Consider the following 27,352-nt stretch of genomic DNA (forward strand, 5'->3'; position numbering starts at 1 on the left):
TTCTTTTCTTTTCTTTTCTTTTCCTTTCCTTTCCTTTCCTTTCCTTTCCTTTCCTTTCCTTTCCTTTCCTTTCCTTTCCTTTCTTTTCTTTTCTTTTCTTTTCTTTTCTTTTCTTTTCTTTTCTTTTCTTTTCTTTTCTTTTCTTTTCTTTTCTTTTCTTTTCTTTTCTTTCTTTTTTCTTTTCTTTTCTTTTCTTTTCTTTTCTTTTCTTTTCTTTTCTTTTCTTTTCTTTTCTTTTCTTTTCTTTTCTTTTCTTTTCTTTTCTTTTCTTTTCTTTTCTTTTCTTTTCCTTTCCTTTCCTTTTCCTTTCCTTTTCCTTTCCTTTTCCTTTCCTTTCCTTTCCTTTCCTTTCCTTTCCTTTCCTTTCCTTTCCTTTCCTTTCCTTTCCTTTCCTTTCCTTTCCTTTCCTTTCCTTTCCTTTCCTTTCCTTTCCTTTCCTTTCCTTTCCTTTCCTTTCCTTTCCTTTCCTTTCCTTTCCTTTCCTTTCCTTTCCTTTCCTTTCCTTTCCTTTCCTTTCCTTTCCTTTCCTTTCCTTCTTTTCTTTCCTTATTTAATCAGCAGTGTTAACTGCCATCTACTTATGTTACTTCAATGTAAAATATTACGTTCAACACTTTTGCAGGATTGTGCCCATGGCACAAGATAGACACACAGTCTGATCTCTTTGACTGATTCAACAAGAACAATGGATAGAAAAATCTCATTCCAAGAAATCACTTGCAATAAAAGTGCACAACAAAGATTTTTTTTTTTTTTAATTTCTATTAAAAATCTGAGAGTGATAGCCACACTTTTGTTTATTTTTAATACTCTTCCCAACAGCTCATTGGGTCAGAAGCTGCAGGAAAGCAGGAAAATTGGACCTTTAGCAGTGTTTTAAAAATATACATGATTCAGACAAACAGACCATGCCAAGAGGAAGAAAGGGGTCTACATTCAGTTCCTGCAAATTGTAACATCCACTGTAAATAAGTTCTAGTAGTTGCAAATATCCAGTCCGACCTCTGTTTAAATTCAATGCGGTTTCATTTGCTCACCATTGCAGAGAAGCAACTCCAGTACATTTTTGTTGCTACTCACAGTTAGAAACAGTATCAGCAAGAATGAAATTCAACAGTATTTTTCTGAACTGGGTGCCAGCACAGAAGCTACAAATAGTGCAAGGCTGATACCTTGCGAGGTCATGGACAGCAGCAGAGTTGTGTGTTGGCGTTGGATGGTTTGAGGAAGAAGCAGAGCAACAGATTTCTCTCACTCCTTACAGCACTGAGGGAAAACAGAAGAGGGGTAGACTGATCGGGACTTGTCTCTCACGTCAGCGAGCATTTTGGCTTCTCATGTGTTCAGTAAGCCTGGACCAAAAATAAAAACTCCTATGTGGAAGAAGAAAATGTTGTACAGTAACCCAGGTGCTCTCGAACTACAGAAGAGTGTCTGCTGACAAATCTTATGGGAGCAGTAGGTAGGTTCCTATTTCCAGCGTTTGTATTTCATCCCGTATTTCCTGGTCAGAGACTATGAAGTGCATAGCTAAACGGAATCATTCAAAGCAACACCCACCTCACTGAACTGTGCAGTAATTACCAGTTCTGTTCCTTTGTCTTTCAAGCCTGTGTCTAGCATCCTCATGGACTATCATGTACATCCAGTATGACCCTCAAAGTTGACTATGTATCAAGTACGACTTGGCATCGTCATTCCAACGCCCACTTTGGATCTTTGCTCTGAATGGAGAACACCAATAAACGACCTCGACCTGCCACGTCTGGTGTTTCCCCGCAGCCTCTGGTAACTCCATTGCTCCAGACTCCCACCTGCCAGCCTGCCTAATCTTACCGGCTTGGCAAGGCTAAGTACTCGGCAGGACCATCGCCCCTATCCCAGAAGAGATGTTGTATAATCCACTATAACCAATCTTGGTGGTGATCTACGGTATCTTTTAAGTTGCCTTGTAGTAGTACTTGTACTACCTTGTACTACTCCTTGTAGTGGCATGGAAAGAAACAAGTCCCTTCTGTAGGAAAATGTCCCTGCAGCTGCAAGGACAGACTGAGACCTGCTAAGCTATGCAGTCACGCAGCCAGTGTCATTAATGCTGTATGCCCACATTCTCAAATCACCATTTGTGGGAACGACACCTCAATGCACACCCTGCACGGTATAGCAGATTGGTGGGACACAAAGAGACAGTCTGTGGCTATTTCTGCCCCCCTGTAACAAGGCAAAGAAAAGCTATTTAAATGAAAACAACCCCTGAAAAATGATACTTTTTTTTTTTGTCGTTGTACCCTGGCACACATTATAGAAAGCACATTTTGAGAAAAGCAAAATGCAAGTTTTAGTTTTGTTAAAGCATCGTTGCATGGACTTTACAGCTGAAGGTGCCTGTCTGCACGCACAATTGGCTCAGGGAGTAAACCACCCCTTCAAAAATTCTAGGGCCCAGATTGTGCTCGACTGTCCAACTGGGTATGTGAGACGGACAAACAAATTGTGTCTATGTACCAGATGTTCCTTATCTGATTGTTCCTGATCCACCATAGGCTTATTCCTTGCAAGCAAGGAAAGACATTTTTTCTACTGCACAAGAACACTTGTGGTTTAAGACCATTATTCAGTATTTTGATTTTCATTGCACAATGGCACAGTCCTGTATTGAATTTACTCTCTGAAATCTTTCCCCATCTGGTATGGCTTGCATGACTAGAGACCACTCACTAAAATGAGGAGTTCAGACTTATTCATAAGCTAGTATTCACCTATTAGACACTGCAGTACCAAAATGAAAAAGAAGAAATTAATTACTACCTTGAGAATCCCGAACTGTGTTAGAACTGAAAAGAAAATTCATACTGCTGTTCTACCAATTTCATAGTCGTGCTTTAACTCCTTGCAAAGCATAAGAAAATTACAAGAACCATCCAGATATCGTCCTTGATACATACGTGTAGAAGTTTAAAGGATGTTTATTAGACAAAACACAGAGCTTAGTCAGAAAAAGCATACTCCATTCTTGTCTGTTTGTACAATTATTGATATTGATCGGAAAGGCTGTGCTGATACACTGATCCCTGTTTCCCACTTTCTTTAATTCACTCCCACTGAGAAAAATTGCTTACTTCTCCTTCAAGCTTGGAAACACAGAGAATGTTGTTAAACAGATTCACACTTCTTGGTAGCTATCTGGCTTGCTTGTCCACAATTTTGATTTTTGTTGACACTCTTTCATTTATGGAATTACTAAAATTTGGAAAGAGATTCTGTAAAGCTAGAAATTGGAACATTTTTTATAGTCTCTTTTCTCTTTTCTAATCTTTGGGTTGAGTCGGAAACCTTACCAACAGTAGTGCACTTTGCACAGATGTGCTTGAAAATATTCTAGCCCAAACTGTTATCACATAAACTGCTGTGCTCAGTACTATACTTGCATCCGTTACCAGCTACAGGTACAAAATGCACTACTGTAGGTAACACTCAAGAGTCAGACCTTACAATTTTTTTCCAAAATTTTTAAATATTTTTAGAGACCATACATTAGTATCAAAAGTAACTTATTTATTTACAAATCTCAGTGAACATTGGTTTTACTACTGGCATAAAAACAAAAACAAAGTATGACTTAGTTTACTCTCCCATCCTTCATTTGGTTGTGCAAGGGTTACAAGAAAGGAGCTGAAAACACTTTTTTCACTGACATTTTTATTAAAAAAAGAAATGGATATAATTCCAAATGCATAATGATTTGATGAAAGAGATGCCAATTTTCTGATCACAGCTACCACTTTAGATGTGTGGTCAAGAGTAAAACTAACCATTTCTAAGCTCTAATTGTTAACGTACTTGGAGCTGCTCTCCTGCAGGAGCCAAAGATGAAAAATACTCAGCCTTTTGTAACTTCATCATACGTGTACATACTCCCTGCACTGATAGGAAGACATTTTGACACAACCCCCATGTTGTATTTTCTTGGCTATTCGAAAAGTACCCTTCACACTGCTAAAAAAGTACCCTTATGTTTTCACACCGCTAAGAACTCCGTTTGGACTAATTCAGTAGCATACTCTAGCAGTTATACAGTTTGTATTCTTAGCTGCATGCAAACTGCTTGAGAAAATATAAAGGGATATACTGACAAAAATTACAACTACAGTAGTAACTTTCGGATCCCCATTCACTCAGCATATAAAGGCCCTTAAAAAGATGGCATTGACCTCAACCTTACATATGGGAAAAAAGGGAACAAACAGGGTTGAGTAGCTTGCATTGCTACAGCACGACTCAAGAATTTTAGCCTGCAAATCTGTATGTTTTGGGTCAGATCTAGTTACTTCTGGTCCGCCACCACAGCACCTGAAGTTAAAGCTTAATTTCATAGACAGCAGTGGGCATCTTTTGTTAACTTTGTCTGCGAAATCCAGCCCTCAGCCCAGCTTTAACTTTGCAAACCTATTTTCCGTGTTGTCCAAATGGCCAAAATACTTCACACATCCCAAGTTGGGGATATGGAGGTTTCTGGAGATACTTTTGTACTTTGCTGCCTGCACTACCTCTGTCCTGTCACGGGGTACTCCTCCCTGCTGTACAGGGGGTGTGAGCTGATGCAGGGACATTTTTGTCTAGACTCTCAGCCTCTGTGCAAAGGTTATGTGGCACCGGCTCGCCAAAAGGAGCACCATCCATCCATCATGCAGGGCTGCGAGTGGCACTGTGAGAGGGATAAAAAATTCCAGTGTAAACTCTCTGAGACAGAACCTGGAATAGTACCTCATTCTCACAAACATCAGCCCTGTTCTGCTCACCAGATTCCACGGCCTCATGTCGAAAACAAAGGGTATCTCGTCATCTGCTTTCTGGGGAAGGAAAAGGTCCAAAAGCAGTTCCTGAATAGAACAGCAAGCTCCTGTACAAATGCTGTGCCGCTATCTTTTAGCAGCATACAGTACAGCACAGAAGACCTGAGGCAACAAGCAGATGCAAAGCTAAAACCACACCTCCAACTCCTGATTTTCCAGAGCCTTTTTTTTTCCCTTAAAATTTGAGACTTCCATCAGAATTTGTGATAGATAATCAGGAAATTATAGTTTCTAATGTACTGTAATAAGTAGAGCAGCTTAAATGTTTTTGTTTATTTTAGAATAACTAGCTATACTTCCAAGGTACTTACTTTTTCCCTTTAGTAACACATTGTTGGAGTCTTTCATTCTTGTTTTTTGAAGTTACTTCCTGGATTCTTTTAAAGGGACATTAAGACAGAGAAGTAATTAAACTCCCCTATATCCATGTACCCTCTTCAGCATAAAATGCTGATGTTTCTTTCTTCCCAGATGGAAGAGACTTTAACTACTTAAAACCTAGCAAAAGTTTTGATAAGAAAAGCCTCCATGTGCTGCTGCTTTAAAGTACAACCTGATTTGAACAGACGGAATATTTTTGAGCTTACTAGGAATTTCAGGGGACTAACAGAAATACCAACTGCAACAATGAAGACTCCTCATGGACACCTGCTTAGGGACTTAATTTTGCTTTAATGGGCTATTACCAAGGCTTCTCTAACAAACTCCCTCTTCTCCCCTCAAAATCAATTCTGGATCAATACAGGCACACATGCCCTGTATGGAGCCTTCTGTTCTTAGGACAGGATTAAAAGATTCGTTAGTTTTACGATAGCGTGGTTAAAAGATGGAAATTAAAAAACAAAAAAGAGATGGAGAAGATGCACATGTCCCACACGGTTAGATCTGGTCTGCTTAACAAACTCAGCATTTGCAAAGGTTCGACAGAAGGGATGCAACTTTGTATTGATTAGCACAGCAGCACAGCTCTGAGGAGTCCCAAAGAACGTTGCTCTATCTCCACGAATGATCAATTAAAAGCCTGCCCGAGAGACAGCTTCCATCCAAATTCACTGCCGTTGTTCGTGAAACCGAGGTAGTAGCAAACACGGGCAGACAAGTGGTTAAGTCAGTTCTTTTAACCAAACAAGTAAAAAACTTTAAACAGAGCATAAATTGTATCAGCATATAAACCGCACTGAAAAAACTAATTTAAAACTCTGACATAGGTGTATCAGTTACTATTTAAGATCCTTTAACATTCTGAAAAACATATTCCTTTACTGACTTTGCAATAGCAAGTCTCTATTAAGTTGATACCGTGTAATATTTTTTTAACCAAAAACGAGACACAAAAGAAGTCTAGGAAGAGTTATAAATTCTTCAGCTAAAACCCAATAGTAAATAGCATTAAGAAGCCTTTAAAATGTTGCACAGTACAGAAACATACCTTATTTTCAACTACATTTAGTCTACAGTTTGATAATGTTCTTACAGCTTCCTAGCACAGTTTTTTTAAAATATCTCCTTCATTATGAAATACAATGCTGTTCACGGAACAAAATTAAGACATTTTTCTATCAAACGTATAAATTTATTGCACCAAGTGCTAACGAATATTGCCTGCACAAAGGAATATATTTCAGATTTCCATGTTGTTAGTAATATTAAACAGTCTACTTTTGACTACAATGCTACTTCAAAAATAGTAAATGGTGTTTATCTAGCTAGTTCCATCAGATTCATTGGCATTTTGGATAACTGCGTAGAGAAAATCTGGTCTTAATAGAAAAAGAATATTATGTTGATACAACAGACTGTGTATGTTTATTCTTTAATTACGTGATTTTAAAGAAACATGAGAATGTATACTCTGTATGCATCAGTTTGCTCGTCTGACTTCAGAACAAATAACACTGAAAAGATTTTCAAGCATTTGTTGGCATTTGGGGCTCTTTTTGAGAAGTAATATCTGCTTTGTTTACTTGAGAGAAGAAAGAAGAAATTCTAAAAACAAGCAAGGATTCAATCCGAAGGGAGCTGATATTGCACTCTGATTCTCTCCCACAAACATATTGATTATAGCAACTTTTTGGATTCAGAATAGTCTGTTGCACAGAAAGAAGCTTGAATTTTCAGCCTTTTCTGCTTTGGATAATCAGTAACTGCATGGTTTTCATTTAAAAGAGAGTTACTCTATTAAATGTAATCATTTTTCCCATACGTATTTACAGTTGTATTTTCAAAATATTTTGCCTGAGTTGCTGAGTAAACAGAGTTCACATACACTGGCAACAAGGACTCACACAAATTGTTTGCAGGAAACTAGAAAACACAGCTTTAAGATGAAGAATATGTAACGACGGCATTTCAGAAGAGAAACTTTCTTATCTAGCTCACCGATGAATAGTAAATGAACTTAATAGCCACAAAAAGCAGAAAGCAAGCAACAGATATGAAAATGTCTTTTACAGATTAAGAAAAAGTGCTTGGAAATCCTCATTGCTCACAGAAAACCTTACGATCACCTAGCAACCTATGTTACTGCTGCTTTCAATTTTGAACAGGCAGCCTTCACATTCAAAGATGTATCTGAGCCAACTGATGCAACTGTAAGTTTAAAGCAAAACAAAAACAAAAACAGAGATTTTTTTTTTGTTATTTAAATAAATTGCCCCTACCTTTCTTCTGAGAGTACGATGGCGACTGCACTTGAGAAAAAGTAGGTTTTTCTTCGGTGAAATATTCAGGTTGGTTGTACTGATTCAGGGCCATGTCCATGTCAGAGTACTCGCTTTTAAACACGTTTCCAGGGTAACTACAGGTATAAGGCTGATTCACCGCCCAGGCCTGTTCCATATATATGTTGTTACTGTGCAGGACCTGAGCATCACAACTGCTGTAACCCTGATTATCTTCGATATACGTGCAATAATCAGTGGACTGCATGTAGCAATTGCTACCAGCAGCTGGGTGCACTTCATATATTTCTTGCATACAGTAGTTCATTTTGTTACCCTATCTCAGCTTCTACTTTTCGCACACACACACACACACACAGGCATGCATACGCATGGAATGGGAAAGGAGCACTGAATATACAACACCAACAAAGTCGACTGCAAAACAGCCCGTTTTACTTTGGAGCGGCACCTGATGTGCTAAAATCCTATTTATACTGGGATGGCTTGTGAACTCCCCTGCCAGTCAAACATATTGGGAAGCAGATTTATGACAGTCAAAGGTCTTAATCTGTGACTGTAAGTTAATTCCAAGGGAAGATGGCAGACAGGTAGCAATGAGCACCAGACACAAAGAAGCGACGTCCCGACAAGCCTCCTGTTCCACTGTTTGTCTGCAATAATCATTTTATAAACCGTTTCCAGCCTTTCCCAATATGATTAGAAAATGATTACTAAGACAAGGACACAGTTATGTCACTGTAGTTGTCAACTTAAGTGTGAAGCATTATAAAGACTGCTTAAGAACTCCCAGAGGGCATACGCTGAAAATCCTAAAATCAATAATCCTGTTTTTCAGCATTAAACCACAGAAAATCCAATAGCGCTGTGTTGATGACCCAAACAGTAGTCTAGTTTTACGAAATTTAGCAACTTAATCTGTCATCAGCTTTATTGATTTTGGTTTACAGAATTACATGCATGAATCTCCCCAGCCTTCCACACACGTACAATCCTCCCTATTGCCTGGTAATGCAGTTATGGGAAAGCAGCTTTTTTAAACTTCAGTGACTTGGGGAGGTAATTTCTATTGAGTTCAACAGGTGGGAAACTTCAGAAATAATATAAGTTAATCAGCAAAAAGAACGTTACTTAAATATTACCAATAAGCTAATTGTTTTGCAATTTTCTTTGGTAATCTTTTATGTTTCGGTAATGAAAGACTTTCAGAAATGCATCTTTGTGACAACAGCCTGAGTAGAGTAGGCAGAGCTTTTTGCTTGTTTTGGCTCACATATTACACTTGTATAACACAGTGTGAAAAAGCACACATTAACAGTTAATTTTTTTTTTAGCTCAAGTCCATGATGTAGATTTTATAAGCGGGGATTTTGTCTGCGATAAAAGGCATGTATTAGGCAAGACCGGATTTTTCTAGAATGGATGTGCAGCACTTCCTAAAAAAACATGCCTGTGTTTCCTAAGAAACTTTGCAATAGTTGTTTACACAGAAACCCCAAGCCCATACCCGTTTATATGGTTGGTCAGTAATTCCGTAGTACATACAAATGCAATCCGTACAACCTGCCAAGCTTACTTCTCCACGCTCCCCAGCAAGAAAACATTCCACAAGTGCAATACGTGAGCTGTTCATTTACCACGAAACAATCTCCTTTAAAACTAGCAGCATTTTATGTCGGAGCTCGCACAGAGGTGAGGCTGCATTTTACAGGTTAGCAGAGCAGAGTACCTAGATATTTTTGCACCACCCAAAAAAGCTTTTGAGAACTGAACTTTAAATTCTCATTGGGAATTCCTTCCCTCGTGGATTTGCTCTGCCTGATGAGGCAAAATTTTCTCTTCTCTTGTTTTTCTCCCTCTTTGATTTAGGTTTGTTATTGAAAAAATAAACAGAATTGAGACCATATGTAGAAAGAGCCATCACAGCCAGGATGAAACCTGAGGATATGGTATCATGATGTGGCACAGGCTGTGAATTTCTTTCTATTCCAAGATCAATTCCTCAAACATTATTCGTTTTCTATTGCTATGTCAATAATACTTTGAAATGCGTCGTACGTGCTACTTTTCACAGAATTACTGTAATATTGCAAGGGAATTAAATTACAAGAAACGGCAAAGAATGAGGAGAAAAAGCAAAGCGGATGAAAAGAAAAAGGCTTTTCTGACAAAAAAAAAAGAAAAAAAAAGGAATGATAAACACCGCCACGGAATGAGGTTCCCTTACCTGTAATGTGCTAACAATAAAGAGGTTTATAGCACTGCAGATTGCTGTTCCCTTGGAAACAAATCAGTTCAAAAAGACTGCAAAGATTTAACATCACTATTAAAACTGAAATACTCCTAAAATATTTTCATTTGAATCTCTTAGGGTCCAATCCTGCAGGCCCCTTTCGTGTATCACTTTGAACTAAATCATGTGATAAAAGACAGTATCAAAAGTTCGAAAGTGGAGGAGAAAACAATATTTACAACTCTTTGTCTTGTATTCTGATTTGAATATTAGTCTTCAAATCATGTCACACTGAGCTTTCACTTCTTTCAGCAATGTAGTATCACATTTGGAATTTTCTTAGTTCACAAGTGTCTGTCTGCTTATGCTAACACATGGAAATTAATCACTAGTGGAGTAAAACCTCAGCTGTGGGCAGACAGGCCAACAATAACAGAAATTTTGACATTGTGGCAGAAGAAGATTCAAAGTTTTAACCCTTCACAGTCTGAGGTGTCAGCTCATTACAACAACAAAAAAATAATAGAAATTTCTTGCTCAATATGAGTCCTGAATGCCCCAAACATATTGAAATACTCACCCTGCAGTAAATCAGAAACAAGAGCAGAGCAGTCAGCAACGTTACTGCAGCCCAGCTGAGAATGCCTGAAATGAGGTTACTGCAGGAAGACTGCCTTCCAGTAGACCATAAGGATCTTCATCGACTCATGTTTTAAATTCTCTGACTAAACCTTTTAATTATGAAGAATCAAATGTCCCACTAAGCTGCACTTCTCTTGTGACTTAACTCGGTTACTAAAATAACAAAATGAACCCACAGAAATTTTAAGTAAAGACAGTATTCCTGTGCACGATCCAACAGAATACTCCAAAACTGCCAAGATCCCCAGAACACCAAAACCCAGCATCGTTCAATGTAACCCACCCTGGCTGTGTCTCTCCGCTATCTTCGTGATTGTGCAGGCTGCACGTTACTCACGAGAGTCGCGTTTTCCTGACTGCTTCTAAATTGTGCACACCTGGTCTACGGTACTGGCTACCTCGAGGCTGCAGGTAAGGCTGCTACCCTCCACTTCCAAAAGATTTGGCGGGTGTGGGAAGTATTGTAGAGCCTTCAAATTATTCAGGGCAGAGTGCAGCTCCTGAAGGATCAAACGGAAGGATCTTACGTTCACTGTGTTTACACTTTATGCATACAGAAGGAAAAAAAATACACTATTCAGTCAAAAAACAACTCTGCACAATTGAAAATGTGGTGCCAATATCAGCTATACCTTTCTAAATTCTGCTATCTACACTCATACTATCAGCACCTAGTTTTAAAGACATGTTTTTACATGTTACAAAATAACTTATATTTCCTATTTACAGTTTTCCTCTTTGCCGGCATTCTCACAGCTACTTCTAATGAAGGTTATGGGAAAACAAAAATTAGTAGATTGTTCTTCAAGACGGATGCAAACCTGCACTTTCAGGACTTGTACCACGTAACATGAAACACATCCATAAAGACAACAGTGAGAACAACTTTTGAGGAGTAGTAATGCCTTTTGCAACACAACATCAATTGTCGACTACAGCTATCTCCATGCCCAAGGGAATTACAACCTCTCTGTAATGTATATATTTGCACGACCTTATTCATTCACATTATGCCCTATGATCAGAGGAGACTCAAAATGATGTTTCAAAAATACAACGGCACAAACTTATTGTTTGAGGAATTTAAGTATCTGCTTATCACTTCAGTTCCAACCCTTGTGGATAGTGTTATAAACTAAGAAAGAAAAACTCGAACATCAGAATCCAATACCGAGCACTCAGAAGAACAGCATATATATATGTTTATAATATTTATTTTGAAAGCTCTACTTCTGACTAAATCGTAAAGTATGTAGAATTTTATTGCGGTAAAGTTACAAAAGCATTTGACAGTTCATAGAGTATGTCTCAATGGAATCAAAGACACTAAAATTGTCATTTTGTCTACACTATATTTGTAATATCACATTGTACAGTTGAGGGGAAAAGAGCTACAGCTTTCCTGCATAAAACATTTTATTTGGGTTTGCCACAGATTTCAAACTAGCTGCCTCTTGTTTGAAACCAAAGAAGAGCTTATTTACACAATCATACGTCTCTTTTCTCAGCATGTGTCAGTTAGCTCCTTCTCTAAAACTGCCTCGCTCACAAAACCTGCAGTACCTTGGTTATGACATGCCACTGAATTTGTATGTGACTCATAAAATGCCAGTGTGATGTGCCTTTTATTGAAATTCTTCAGGCTCATTAGTCTGTTTGGATAACAAAGAATGTCATAGCTTATATTTAAACGTTCGGATTCACTACAAACCCCGTTCTCCCTTAAAATATTTGACATCTTGAATATATTTGGTTAACAGAGCTTGTTCATGGAGCTTGATTGTTCATTACCAAGAATCGTCCACGGTTTGCTCTTGCTTTTTCTTGTGCTATGAATGGAACGGAATGGGATTTCCTTGCAGTTTTCATAACCAATGAAGGCAGCAGACTGTCTTTTCAGAAAGAAACTTTTCCTTGAGCCGTTTGCCAACAAACTGGCTAACAAAGTTCTTGGATAGTGTTTGACAACTTTTAAGACGGTCTCTGAATAAATATTGCTAAGCGTAATTATAGTTCCTGTGACCCAGACAACCCAATTTGTTAAGTCTTCCCATATCTCGTAATTGGAAGGCCCAGTTAGCAGACATCACTTAATTAGGCAGCTTATCTCTTGAGAAAGTAACTGCCAACACTTAAAACGTGTGCCTTTTCCGAGTCATTCCCTCTCCAAACTCCACATGAACACTTTAAGGTAAAAAGTTGCATTTATTCAAAAATAGAGCAGAAAGGTAGCTAATGTAGCTCGATAGAACAGAATTAGCAGACTCTGGGGTGGGACTGTCTGGGTTTGGCAGCCTCCTGACAGCCCCGAGTAAGACGTTAAAGCGATCAACACCTGACATCTGTTAGCAAGGAGGCATTCTGAGGTAAAGAGCAACTAAATCTAAAGAAATCAGGTACTTAGACCAGTTTAACTTTTTCATGAGGTGATATCCTTCCTGACACTGTAATCTTTCTTCCTGGAGTGACGCAAGACTTAAATAAAAGAAAACAACCTGTAGTCTGTCCGTCCTCCTTCTCTCCCTCCTTCCCTCCCAATACACAGTAATTATTTTTTAGGTGAAGAACAACAAAAAACTATTCATCCCAGTTTAAAAATGAATTAAAATAATTTAAGCACTAAATTTGTGCTAATAGCTAAACTGTGATTCTTAAAATGAACTCTTTCAGCGCTACTCTGATATGAACAAAAAAAGCTATCTGAAAGAAAATGGTCAATTCTGACTAGTGAGGCAAACAATATTTATGACAAAAAGTTCCATTTATTTGAGTTCTTAATGTGAACTTACTGAAGCTTTGGGGGACAGTTAATAATAAGAAAGAAGAAAAGGCAAAGAAAATAGTCACAGGTAAGAGATGAAAACCTCGAGAGCAGCAAATGAGTGCTTTACTTTGTCTTTGTATTTTTGATGTATCAAGTAAACGTGCTATTTAATAAGTTCAGGTTCAAAAAAATATTTTTGATCAGCTTATCAAGACCATAAACAGAGAGAGAGAAATAAATACTTAAAGGGCTATAGGAATAGAAATGGTTTTACATTAGATATCACACATAAAACCCCAGTAAGTACTCATCACATTGTCATCAGGGCTCTTCACAAAGCTTATAAATCATATAAAGAGAAATACTAAAAATCACAATTATCTCTGCTGCAAAATAAAATAAAATAAAATTAAAAAAAAAAGGTAACAAGAAAACATCCCATACATAATAATGCTTTTACCAATGGCCAAATCCCTGACTATAAACAAAGACACAGCCCTTTTTTTTTTTTCTTTTAGTACAGTTTGCTGTGCTTGGCATAGTAATACCAATTACCTTTACACCTTTTTTCTTCTTTTTGATACTCCTGGGAACTTGACAGGACTTGAAAGTTTGCTTTTGTACGGCCTGGCTGTAAAATTGTGCTAGTCCAAGCTGAAGCATATCGACATTGTAAAAACTGCTGTCCATTCCTCTGGATATCATCATTTTTGGAGTGTCTTTTCCTACAGAAATGGTTTTCCGCTATGCCCACAACATCCCATTCCTGGTTTCTGTCAGGAAGGTGAATCAGTCTGTCCCATGACAGGAGGCCACTTTCTGGATGCTTGGCAAATACTGCAGGGCTACAAACTGTTGGCATTGCCAGAATCCTGCTCAGGTGTGGAGTTTTGGAAATCAAGTGTTTCCCCATCTCTCCTGATGCCGCGGTATTCCCATGCAGCTCCACTTGCCTGCACTGGTACGATGCCGAGCCTTTCAGCCATGCCCATTCAGCCACCATAGCTCCCCTTCAGTACAATTAAATATAAAATGTTCCCATCTGTGAAGCCTAAACAAGTAGGCAGCTCTACGTGGCCAGGCTAACACTAGACGTAACTTTCACAACTTCACAACTAGGACACGGGTCCCCGGGCAAGTTACCACCAATTTATTGCCTTGCTCATATGATCATTTGAGGTCTTGTAGGTCGAGGCTGGTCGTGAACAATTTTCAGATACTTAAAACACAAAACATCAAGGATTCAGCCTTGTTTGACTTCGCTCTTATCGTAGGCTGACCTGAGGGACACTCTGTTACCTAAGTGTGACACTCTTATGTGGGCATGCGTGGCAGTTCCACTTTTGCTACCTACTGCCTTTCCCCGGCTGTGGTCACAGCAGAGCATCGGGCGCCGACTTTACCACAGGAGTTCTGACGTGTGGGTCCAGGGTCGGTAAGAAACAGCACTAAAGCAGCATGATTCGATCTGGTTAGTCAAAATGCTTTGGTAAATTGATTTATTCCTTCGTATAACAGCAACAGAGATAGCACCAGTGGATTTATCTATAAAGCTAAATATAGCCCATTTTCTATTTTCGGGTAGTAAAACTAAATGCTATTGAAATGACACCTCAGAGGCTGTATTCTGCATTTAAGGAAATTAGTTTATTTTATGTTATATGTACCAAAACTCAACTACAAATTAGTTTTCTAACTTGCATATAGAAAACAGCAAATTCCTGTCATTTGATGACTGCTATCTACTGTGGTTTTAATCATGGGAGGATTGTGTTATTTTAATGGACCAAAGAGTTAATTTCACATACTTTTCACTTCGTAAAGTTATTCAGATGTATATTAGCAAGCAAATGCACGCTAAGTCAGTTATTTCCTGAGAAAAATGTTTAAAAATACCTTTGGATATCAATTACCAGATCTAACATAGTATTGGTATTTCTGCATGTTTTGTCTTAAGAGCTCTGTTAAGGGGAACATTGCTAATATAGGACATAATTCACAAGGTTTAATTATGGTTATTATTAAATACTGTTATCCTATGTTAAACCCTGCTTACATATTTATGAGCTTTCCTCAATATCTTGGTTAATTTAAATGTGAATTCATACTTCTTTTTTTTTTCCCTCCTGCTGGGAGCGTAAGCCCACCTGATATTTTAAGTTTAAAGTCCGTTCCTTCCACCCACTGTATCTTGGTTGGACAACCACAGCATGAATGTGTCTGAGATACTATCTGGCATGACAAACTTCGGTGCATAGGACCAGTTCAGATGACTACAGAATTTGACCTTACCTACTTACTTCTGGCTCTGCAGATCTGATCTTAGTTCAAACTTTTTTTCTTAATAAAATTAAGGACTGACTCTAAGTGCAGGCAATATGGTAAGAGAATATCACTTGTGGGAGGATAACCAGATTTAAAATAGAATAGTGAAAGTAACACGGAAAAATATTAGGCATCTAAAAAAATTTAAACAGAATATAATATTTTTTTCATGATTGTATCATTTTTATGTCTTCTAGACTTCATAAAAAGCTCAGACTTGGAGGGAAACATTGGATTGTTGCAGTAAGACCCTCTGGGAGCTGCACAGAACTTCCCTTAAGATCTGAACCTAACTCAGCCATCTCGCTCTTCTCGGCACAGAGAGAGCCGTGCACTGTGACCCACCCTGCCACCAGGCGCTGGGTAACCTCAGATGATGTCTCCTTCAGCACAAGGCTACTCTCCTCCTTCTTGTTCTCCTTCACATTCTAGCTATCTCCCTGCATGAATAATACCGATTTTCTTTTAAGTCTGGGAGACAAGAGTGTGCAATATATATGTTATAGACAGTAATATAATTCGCTTGTAAATAGATATTTCTATGCTTTGTCAGTTTCTTGAAAAGACCACCGATCCCATATAATCCTCTGCCTTGTTAAAAAAAAAATAATCAGTTATATCCATAACTTATTTCTTGCATTAGTACTGGAAACAAGATCAGCGATTCATAATCAAGGCTGTTCAATCTTGTTAGGGAAAAATTCCCACATCCTTTTCCCCACTTTACCATTGTTATTAAAGGCCATCTTTGCTGTCTTTTAGCTTGTATTATGAGGCTTTGCTTTACCTTTGATTTTAATTAAAAGACATACACTCATCGAGACGGTAAAGCTTATCTTCCCTAAGGATTCAAAGAGAATGCCACACAAGGCTTACAGATTTTTAAGTATACCAAGGAACCTTAAAGCCCTCCTTAACTTATAAAACAAAATTAAAAGATATTTTCCAATTTCTGTATTTGCAAAGTATCTCTGTGATTCTTCAAATAGACATGTTTCAGCTATGAGAATAAACAGATTATACTACAGCTTCCATCACCTGGAATTTTCCCAGAGTTTCCCAAAAGCTAACCCAATATGAAGCAGCTTTGTCCATTCTTTTCCTTTTAGTTCCCTCTGATTTTTTTCTGTTTTGACTCCTACGCTAGCTAGAGTCTATTTAATTTTACAAGCCTCTATTTTATTTCCCAAATTCTCTTTAGTCACCACAAATGTTTTACATTCAAATTTAACTAGATGAAGACTAAGCAGTAAGGAACCAGCACTGACGGACCTCATATTTTGTCTTCTTTTCCACCACTTCTGTGGTGCAACAGATATGCATATCCTAAGAAATACCACTCAGCTTATTAAAATGTTAAATTACAGTTTCACTACAGGACTACTTTATTTATTCTACTACTTTTCTTTCCACGTATCTTACTTGATTTTGTCTAAAGATTTTTTTGCTTCCCATCAGAATGCAGTTCCTACATCTCTCCTACATCCGCTCTTGATTTTGTCAAACCAAAACCCTTTATAAAGGCTGATAATGTAATTTTGTATGAGATCCCTAATTGTAGGAGAAGCATCTCTCTCTCTCCCTCTAGCTACTGTTAAAATGGCAATAATCACAGCAGAAAGCAGTGCAGCCTACTGGGATGAATCGCGACTAAAACCACAGGCCTTATTTCAGAGTGAAGAGGGACTAATAAGAAGGGACGAGCGCTCTTCTTGTCAACCTAACTGAAGGAATTAGCAAGTAACTTTAGAGATAGAAAAGCAGCATATCATAGCAATAACTGGCACCTGAGCAGTCAACAGTCCAAAAAGCTTTCTCAGGTTTCCACCAGAGTGTCTGTAAAGATAAGTCTGTTTTATAGAAGAAGCAAATTTTTAGCAGATCAAGCAGATTGAGCTAAACTAAAAGTAGAGACAAGGAGAATTCCTCAGAAATTATTTATTATGGGTCACGATAAAAACACCTAATTAGTGAATGTAAAGGTTGGCCTGTTCTCAGCTAGGCAGTTATTATCTGGATGTCAATATATAAAGGATATAAAAACAGTGGAACAATTAATTTGTTTTCATCTCAAATAATTATATGCATTTTTTCTACCAACTCTGCCAAGAGTGGTACAGAAGAGATATCAAAACCCCTCTCCCTTCTATAGTACATCTCAGGAAAAGGGAGTCATAGCTTATTTCTTCCAGAAAGACAGGAGCTGATAGCCAGGCAGCCAGGACGATAGCATTTTTTCACTGGAATGAGCTGTGTACCTACCCTGACAAAAACTTGGGGCATACGGCACAGGATAGAAAAGAGTGCTTGTTCCACAAAGAGTACTCACCAAACCAACCCTATGGGTGCCACGTTAAACCCTCCCTGAGGTACCCTAAGAGTTACACCCATTTTTTTTAGCTCAGGGTTGTCCCTGTTATTCCCAAGGCTGGCATTTGCATTACCACTGTACTTGTTACGGCTTTATGCTGCAGGAGCTCCAGCTGACAGCTACATCCACTGCTGGTGAAAGCTGTTGTGTGTCCACACAGTCCCAGCTCCTCGCAGCCCACACGGCTCACACTTTTTGGGAGAGCACAGACATTTCTTTTTCACCCTCAGCAACAGGACATCACTTGGTTTCAAGGCAAAAGACAAACCAACAGTTCTGGGATGTTACAGGCTTGCTATTTTATTTTTTTTACAATTACAAAGGCATTTCCTCTCAACAAAAAGTTATTTTACATTCCAAAACTGCTCACACCCTGTAAAAATGTCCAATTGCGGCTCATCAAAATAATAGCAGTAGGTGAAGAAGTCTCTGAATTGTCACTGCTGTACCTGATTGGAAAACAAAAGATTGACAGAAATGGTTCTTATATAAAGGTTTATCTCTTCTCCTATTGGAATTTTAATGAAAACTGAGCAGCAAGCGCCAACAGCATGTTTAGTTTTTAGTTTTTTTTTTTTTTAAACATTGAAGTATACAAGCATCTAAGGACATCTAAGTGGGATGGCTTCAGAGAGATCAACTAAGGCAAATGTAATCAGGATTAGGACTGAGGGGTGCATAATAGGTTGATCGAGCTGCCTAGCTTTGCATGGACTCATTCCAATAGCTCTGAATGATTTTCACCTAGTGACTTAATAAAAAAGAAAAAAAATACAATTAAAGGACACCCCTCCTCCAAGCAAAATTAAAACCAGATTTGTGTTTTCTGCAAGCATTTTAAAGCATACAAAGTAACTAAAACTGAAGGCACATAAAGTTTTCGTGTGTGTTTGTGCTGGGAATGATAAAACTATCTGTGCCAGACGAGGCTAAGGTTTCATTTCTTCTCATTACTTTTATGTCAGTTCCCAGCATTTTCTTTTCATTCCTTTGTTTTGCTCCTCTTCTCTCCTCTTTTCCATTCCCCCTCTTTTCCCTTTCTCCCAAATAACACTAACATTTTCTTCTTATTCTTCCTTATCAAACACTAAAACAATTCACAATGGAGTTTCCCAACTTTTAAACTAGGTTCAAGTGATCCTTGAATAAGAAGAAAGACAGAGCACAACTAATACAGACCGGCCAGATCCTTATTTATGAATATGCAAAACATGCTTCCATACAATATGTCAAATAAAATATCTGAGAACGTGATTTTTATCCTTTGTTTTAAAATGTAAGAATAACACTTACTGTAAAAAAAACGCGTACAATGAGAGATAAAGGACTCTAATCAGAAGGTGGAACTAGTGATGTCTGCTGAAACCACTGGTGGTTTCCAGGATTTCAGAAATGTTTGTGTGTATGTCTGTGCTGGAGGAAATAAACAGAGCCAGGATTATTTAATCCAGGACTGTTACACTCTTTACTCCCTTTAGCAGTGGCAATATCATAAAATGTTTAAATACTGCATGCTAATATGAAATACTAATACTTCGTACTAAATACTAAAACACTTTACAATATGGTTTTGAATATGAAGTATATTTCAATATTTTCAAAGAATCTTTTGGACAAAGATGAAACTGTTATGAAAGAACAGTGTGCAGATATTACAGTAAATGTTGTAAAGTGTTCTTAAGGTGTGAAAAAAGAAACATTAAGAAACCTGCAATGTAAAGTGCAATATCTTTTTCCTAGTTCTTGCTGACAGGTATCATAATGAGCCCTTCAGTGTGAAGCAGTGTAATCGCTTCTTAAAAACACATTGAATTTCAATTAACTACTAAAGGAATAGTGGACACATACTTATCAAGAACCTGGGCTTGACATTGCGCTCAAATTTCTGAACATAAGAAAAAATTAATCAGAGGAAAAAAATATCTATAGGAATGTGGTAGCAAATCTGTAAACTAACCACAGGCAGGTTCTGAGCATAGAGAAGCAAATGGTTCAGGGTTTTGGTATGTAAAGCTATTTGAAACCTTCTCTCTAGAAAAATGAACAGGAGATCCGTACTTGAATATGAAACCTTGTGACAGCTACAGATACAAGAAAAATACTGAAAGAAACAAGTGACCACAGGTATACAGGAAAAAGCAGTAAGATACCTGCTTATTGGAACTGGAAAAAAGTGGCCCTGGAATTGCCAATACAGTCATGTAGATGTTAAATGTATCAGCTCCTTGTAGCTCTGCACAAGACGGGGGAGGTATTTTCCTGAGAACAAGGAGTACCTGAGCATGCCAGCACTGCTCACACCACAGGGCTCGCCGGGTTCCTGTTCTCCAACAGCAGCCACAAGTGGATACCCGGGGAAGAGTAAGAACAAAGCAAGCGAGATGAGAGCTCCCACCGATAGTCTCCCAAATTCCAGCTAGCGTCAGCCCAAGGGATTGCCCCAGTCCCCGTAGCCTATCTGCACCATAGTAATACCCAAGGGATCTCTCTTCGAAGTACAGTCCAGTCTCCTCCGGTGTACGCTTCTTGCATTCATGTCTTTGGCAAGGAGTTCCAGTACCTGCCAGTTTTTTGTATGCAGAACTGCCTCTGTTTGTTTTCAACCAAGATTAATTTGATGTCAAAACAGACACTGATCCCTCTCCAGGATTCATCCTGCAGACCACTGCTTTTATCCGTATGGGAAAACTAATGGATTATTACTTTCTTCATGTTATGTTTGGTAGTTCTGTTATTGCCTCAGAGTTTACCAAAACAAAAGTGAGAAGGCAAAACACTGTTTATAGATTAAGGATAAAATACCATAAAATACATCTTTTAAAATGTGTAAATCACAGTGGAACCATCTGGGAAACTAAGCTGTCCTTCGAAGCAGCACCACAGTTTTGGAAAATCTTGATTCTTAGTACTGCTTTGGCCACAAGCCCTCAAATCAATTCATATGGTCCTTCCTCAATCCCACACTGGACCTTCCACCCCTGCCTACTGAACGGATGCTGTGAATAAACAGCAAATCCTGGGGACACGTGCATATCATGTGTGCTCTTCGTTTTTTTCAGGATGAAGAACTAATTCATGCTATTCTACTTTTAGAATTGCTGAAAGAGACTCTACATCTTGAAGTACGACCTCCTGTTCAAGGACCAAGGTTTGAGCAGTTGTTAGGTGAAAACAGAGGTACTACAACCAGCAGTCTTGATAAATACATAGTAAAACCAAAAACAAATGAAGAAACAAAACAACTGCAACAAAAACTAATAAAAGCGAAAACAACAAAACCCCCAAAGTTTGTCCAAACAATGCAATCAAAGATATCTTCTGCAAGAAAGGCAAACTGGAATGTGAGAAGAGAATTCTTTAAAATGTGAAATAAACTGAAGCTTGGGACAGACCTAAAATAAATAGTTTTCAGACAAGTGATCACATACACAGAGCAAATATGCAAGTTTGGCCTTCCTGTTTTGAAACATGATTTCTTTAAACGTTTCCTTAAATGTTTGTCTTCCATTATTATAAACACCATAGCAAATCTGATGTTTTTAAAGAACAACATCAGAAATGCATTTAGAGAATGTAAAAGGTATTTTGTTTATGTGGAAATAATCAGTGAACGTCTGATTGGGTAGTAGCTCCCCCATAGTTCATCAGCAGCTTTACACTGGGCACAAAACAAACAAACAAACAAACAAAAACCAGTCCTCTCTACATATAGAGCTACATATGGAGGACAAGTAGTGTGAGCTCACTTGTCTGACATATAAGCAGAAGAACCGAACAGCAGTCTGGGGTCAGGCTTACGAAGAACATAAAATGGCAGTCTGCTGCTCCGGTAGCAAGCACAGCAAAGGAAAGTGTTCTGGTTTATAGGCTAGTGGAGAAGACTTAGAAAAACAAAACAAAACACAAGGATTTTTTCTTTTTATGGTTAACTATTTTGGCAGGTTTTTTTTCTGCAAAGTTAACAAGTATGTTTTATATTGACACTATGCACTCCCTCTAACTGAAGGCAGCAGTGTAACAGACAGTGTTATGCAGTCTAAATTTCAAACACTTAATCTTCTGATCCCATCAGAAATAAATTCAGAAAGATGAGTTAACAAAAAGAAGCACCTCTGGTTTAAATAAAATTATTATAGAAATGGACTAAGTATACTGGTGAATTACAGAAAACATAGAAAGGGAGAAAATATCATCACTACCACAAAAAAAACATACTTAAGAAAATGGCTAGCAGATGTTGCAAAGCTAAAATAAATACATGTTTGTCTTCTCTGTTCATTGTGAAATTTAACCAGACCTGTATTTTTTGAAAAATAAGTGCATTTAATCTGGAAAATATAGCAGGTATCCATGAGCTGTAAGTATGAAACTTAAACACCCTTAGAAACAGACAGAGGTAAGACCTTCACATTTTCCTAAAACAACAACAAAACCAGCCAAACAAAACCACACACACACACACAACAACAAAAAAACTCTTTCGAGAGCCTTTTTTCCCCATGATGGGGAAGAAAACCCTAACACATTAGAGAACCGCATGAAACACTGCAAAATGTACTTGCCTTTCAAAACTTTTGTATTTATATATACTTTTTAAAAGCACTTAAAACATTAATGATTAAAATGAAAAAAAAAAAAAGTTAAAATTAAGCCAGAATGTCTGTAACCTAGAACTTACTGAGTGTGATATTTTTAACTGCATATTCAAAAATACGCTCCTAAGTAATAAGAGCCATCATGGAATGATTCATAGCTTCATGCAAAAACATCCCACAATATAAATCTTGTTAACCTTTTGAAAATCCCCAAAAGCTCATTACAAAGCTGCTGAATCCTGGCATAACAAAACCTTATATTAAAGTATTTACTGTCCTTCTAAAAAGTCCATTACTAAAAGAAATAATACACTTGAGTTAGTCGGATTTTATCATGGTCTGGTGGAAAAAGAAGTGTCAGACAGTCATTTCTGTGAAATTAAATTATCCTAGGAAAATGATTATAGAAGTTCAGAAGAAATAATTTCTCAACTAATGGTACACAATAAACTACCGTCCCTCTGAATTAATGACAAGTTTACAGGCTAATTAGCATTCAGTGAAAAGATTCATGAAGAAAAGGGGATATCTTTCCTACCCTATTCTCCCAGTTCTTAGAAACTACATACAACACCAGATACTGGCTTTCAGATGGATTTGTTTGCATAAAAGCTGGTTAATTTTCTTCTCCAAATGAGGGACCTGTTACAAGAAATGCTGCATATTACATTCCACTTATTGAAAACATGCATTTATGACATTTAAATGATATTCCCTAATGTAAGCACTTCATTTTATCATAATTCCTATGTTGATCTAACTTTACAGTCATTACCAAATAGAACAATGTGAATATTTGAGAGCAGAAGCACAATGTCTGGGTCTATTATGAAACCAAACACACTCCAAGTAAAATCAGAGGTAAATCCTGGCCTTACTGAAGTAAGTGAAAGAGCTGCTGCGGACTTCACTGAGACCACTGCTGCGCTCCCTACATTCCATCTGTATCTACCACGAAGGGGAAATGAAACAGTTACTATATTATACAAATACTATTTTCTGATTTTTAGATCGTGTTCTTGAATTCCCTCTTCAGTTCTCACTCCAGTAAATGAAGTAAGAGCAAGATCTGTCTCGGGGCTTGCCCTGCATCTTGGGAGAAAATGCAGAGCAAGCTGCCTCCAGAGTTGGATTACTGTAAGTAAACAACGATACCACAGCCAGAAGCTTCACTGGAGTGTTTAGACAGCAAGAACTTTGTTATGAACTATACTGCACAGTTATTTGAAAGTACTGTATCTTCCCAAAGAGAAAATATTACTAACTTTTAAAATTTTCTATTTTATTGTATAAATATATGGCAGGAAGAATTGTAGTTAATGCTGAAACAGGACTGATTTTTAAATACTCACAACTATTTTCCATGCGTTACTCAGTGGACAGTAATTGCTGGTGTCAACTGTAAAGCTGCCGATGAACTATGGGAGCAGGCATTTTCCAGTTACTTCCATTAAAAAACAAAACAAAACAACTTTTCATTTCCCAAATGCATTACTTATGTTCTTCAAAAGCATCAGATTTGCTACAGCATTTCTCATAAAAGACTATGAACATTTAAAGAAATCAGGTTTCAAAACAAGAAAGCTAAACTTTCAGATTTGCTTTGTTACATTCGTATGTGTGATAACTCATTTGAAAAACCTTTTATTTCAGGGAATACCCCAAGCTCCAGTTTAACAAATTTGATTTCCTTTTATGATAAGATCACCCATCCAGTCAATCAAGGGAAACCAGCTGACGTGGTCTTTTTGGATTTCAGTAAAGCTTTTGACACAGTTTTCCATAGGATCCTGCTGGACAAAATGTCCAGCACACAGCTAAACAAAAACATCATCCGATGGGTGAGCAATTGGCTGACGGGCAGGGCTCAAAGGGTTGTGGTAAATGGGACCACATCTGGCTGGTGGACGGTCACCAGTGGGGTCTCCCAAGGCTTCATTTTAGGGCCAGTCCTCTTCAATGTTTTTATAAATGATTTGGATGAAGGACTAGAAGATGTTTTGAGCAAATTTGCCAACGACACCAAACTTGGAGGAGTTGTAGACTCAGCTGAGAGTGGAAAGGCCTTGCAGAGAGATCCGGACAGACTGGAGAGCTGGGCGATCACCAACCACATGAAGTTTAACAAAACCAAGTGCCGGGTCCTGCACCTGGGACGAGGCAACCCTGGCTGTACGTACAGACTGGGCAACGAGACGCTGGAGAGCAGCCTCGCAGAGAGGGATCTGGGGGTTGTGGTTGACAGCAAGTTGAATATGAGCCAGCAGTGTGCCCTGGCAGCCAGGAGGGCCAACCGTACCCTGGGGTGCATCAAGCACGGCATTGCTAGTCGGTCGAGGGAAGGGATTGTCCCACTCTGCTCTGCACTGGTGCGGCCTCACCTCGAGTACTGTGTGCAGTTCTGGGCACCACAGTACAAGAAGGACATTAAACTGTTGGAGAGTGTCCAGAGGAGGGCGACGAAGATGGTGAAGGGCCTAGAGGGGAAGACATATGGGGAGTGGCTGAGGTCACTGGGCCTGTTCAGCCTGGAGAAGAGGAGGCTGAGGGGAGACCTCATCGTGGCCTACAGCTTCCTTGCGAGGGGGAGCGGAGGGGCAGGCGCTGATCTGTTCTCTTTAGTGACCAGCGATAGGACCCGCAGGAATGGTGTCAAGCTGAGGCAGGGGAGGTTTAGGCTGGACATCAGGAAGAGGTTCTTCACTGAGAGGGTTGTCACACACTGGAACAGGCTCCCCAGGGAAGTAGTCACTGCACCAAGCCTGTCGGAGTTTAAGAAGCGATTGGACTGTGCACTTAGTCACATAGTCTGAATTTTGGGTAGACCTGTGCGGTGCCAGGAGTTGGACTCGATGATCCTTATGGGTCCCTTCCAACTCGGGATATTCTATGATTCTATGATTATGAGGACTGAATGTGTCCATCTTGGACTTAGTGCTCAAACTGCAAGACATGTATTACGTCCAGCTCTTTGCCTACAGAATGATAGTTTTATCTCAGTGTTTGGCCATCATATGAGTTAGGTGTTACGTGCATAAAACTCTTTAGGCAACTTTATACTGACAAGCATGATATTTACAAAACCTGTAGGTTGCACTTTTCACTTGTCAGCTTCTAATGTCATCGGGTACACAGTATTAGGTGCTCATTAACTCCATCTGCATTTCTGTGTGAACTCTGTTTTGGTTGCATTCTAAGAAAAAGCGTGTAATTTGGACTTCATTAACTCAGTATTTATTTTTCAGGTTATCTTTCTGCATGAAAAAATATACCTTGTGCATTCCTTTTGCTTTGTATTTTTCATTTCATGCACTTGAAAGGTAGGGGCTTCTACACTTCTGAAATCTTTCCATGTTCTCCGTAACTTTGAAGTTCCCCAAACAATTTTGGAAAACTTGAATTCTCTCTTTATTTAAAGCTCTAAGTACATACAAATACAGAGATGTGCCACTGATACATGATTTTAAAGTTGAGACGTCAAAATACACAAAATATTTTTCCTATAGCAACTGCAAAATGTAGGAGAGCTTAGCTTTACTACCAAGGCCCAAATTACACAATCTTCTGTCAGAAAAAGATCTGTAGATTGCACAAGAAAATGGAGGCTTTTGGACAGCACCTACCAAGAGAAAAATTCTTACTGCAATAAAAAATGGAGCATGGGCAGAGCAATTATGTATCAAAAATCAGAATACTACAGCCTATTATTTTAGGCAACTGGTTTGGTTTTGGATGCAATTCTGCTCTCTTATTCCAGTAACTCAGTAATGGAATCTAAGCTTTCATTCTCATTCATTAGGGAAGGAGTCCTGTCTGGCTCTGGATTGGAGTATTTAAGCAGTTTTTATAGTTTCAAAGATTTTTATTTCAACTATGCTTCTTTTCACATTCACACTCATGTAGGAAATTTCACTCGTATAATGAGAAACAGAAAATATAAACTGCTCATAATGAAAAGTGCTGGACATCTACAGCTGTACCAACAGCCATCTTCTACAACGAACTTTTATTTTTTTCACACTGTGATTATTTTCTTTGCACATATTTGATCTGCCCACTTCTTTCTAATGCAGTGCCAAAAATGTAGGCTCTTCCAGTTAGTCTCTGGGTTTCAGTGAGCTTAGCAGAGCTGCCCTGCTCGGGTAAAGTCCAGGGGACAGGTCTGGTTAACATGCTAGTGGGAATTCACCATAAAACCCCACTCCACAGGAAGCTACATCCCAAACAGGTAAGTGAAGATAGAGCAGGTATGCTGCATTTCCATCCCCATCTCCTGCCATCACACAGCACAAGCTACTAATCACTCCCTCCAAAGCCATAGCAAAATTATGCCCTGTACTGAAAGGTCAAAAAAGACGGTTAGAACATGAGACAAAAGAAAGAACATGAGAGAACTGGAGAGACTGTTACACGTCAGTGCTGTAAATTCTTCCAGAAATAAGTATTTGCTAAATGAAATTATCATGCCTAGACTGACTGAACAGCAATATTAAAAACCCTCCAGTGGGCCCTGCCAATGAGGATACCAATTCCCTCCCAACCCTCACATGGTGTGATACTAATCCAGAGCCTGGCACACCTATCAAGGTTCAGGTAACCTCACTCCACCAAAAGACTCAATGCCATCTGTCTCCATCATTTGCACCTAACTTCTGCTTCAAACAACAGCAAAGAAGCCACAAAAACAGAAGTCAAATATCACCTCTTTGCATTTTTTTTTCCAAATAATTTATTTTACTATGTATTTACTAATATTCTGTTTTTCCCCATAAATTTTACTCTCCATCTCATATCTAAGGACCCAAAACTTAAAAGACCAACCCTGTTGGTTAATACAGCTGTTATCATTTGCTGGTCAATAAAAAAGAATGGGAACGGAAAGGATATT

General features: G+C 38.5%; 1 protein-coding gene across 10 annotated transcripts in view; it reads right to left on the reverse strand.

The window, feature by feature from the left end:
* The window catches only part of THRB (thyroid hormone receptor beta), a 166,852-nt gene that overhangs the window by 24,920 nt on the left and 114,580 nt on the right, over nucleotides 1–27,352 (reverse strand). The window contains exon 1 of one of the 10 annotated variants that reach the window (XM_048076048.2): nucleotides 23,817–23,844. The exons of 6 other annotated variants lie outside the window; for them this stretch is intronic. In XM_048076048.2, the coding sequence (XP_047932005.1) occupies nucleotides 23,817–23,829 (13 nt within the window). In that variant the 5' untranslated portion in view covers nucleotides 23,830–23,844. Of the gene's footprint in view, nucleotides 1–7,513; nucleotides 11,019–13,728; nucleotides 14,285–23,816; nucleotides 23,845–27,352 lie in introns of those variants that run through there. 3 more of the 10 variants (XM_048076052.2, XM_048076047.2, XM_013171992.3) reach the window with 3 other exon arrangements.

This window comes from Anser cygnoides, chromosome 2 (assembly GCF_040182565.1).
Source record: "Anser cygnoides isolate HZ-2024a breed goose chromosome 2, Taihu_goose_T2T_genome, whole genome shotgun sequence".
NCBI classification, from domain to species: Eukaryota; Metazoa; Chordata; class Aves; order Anseriformes; family Anatidae; genus Anser; species Anser cygnoides.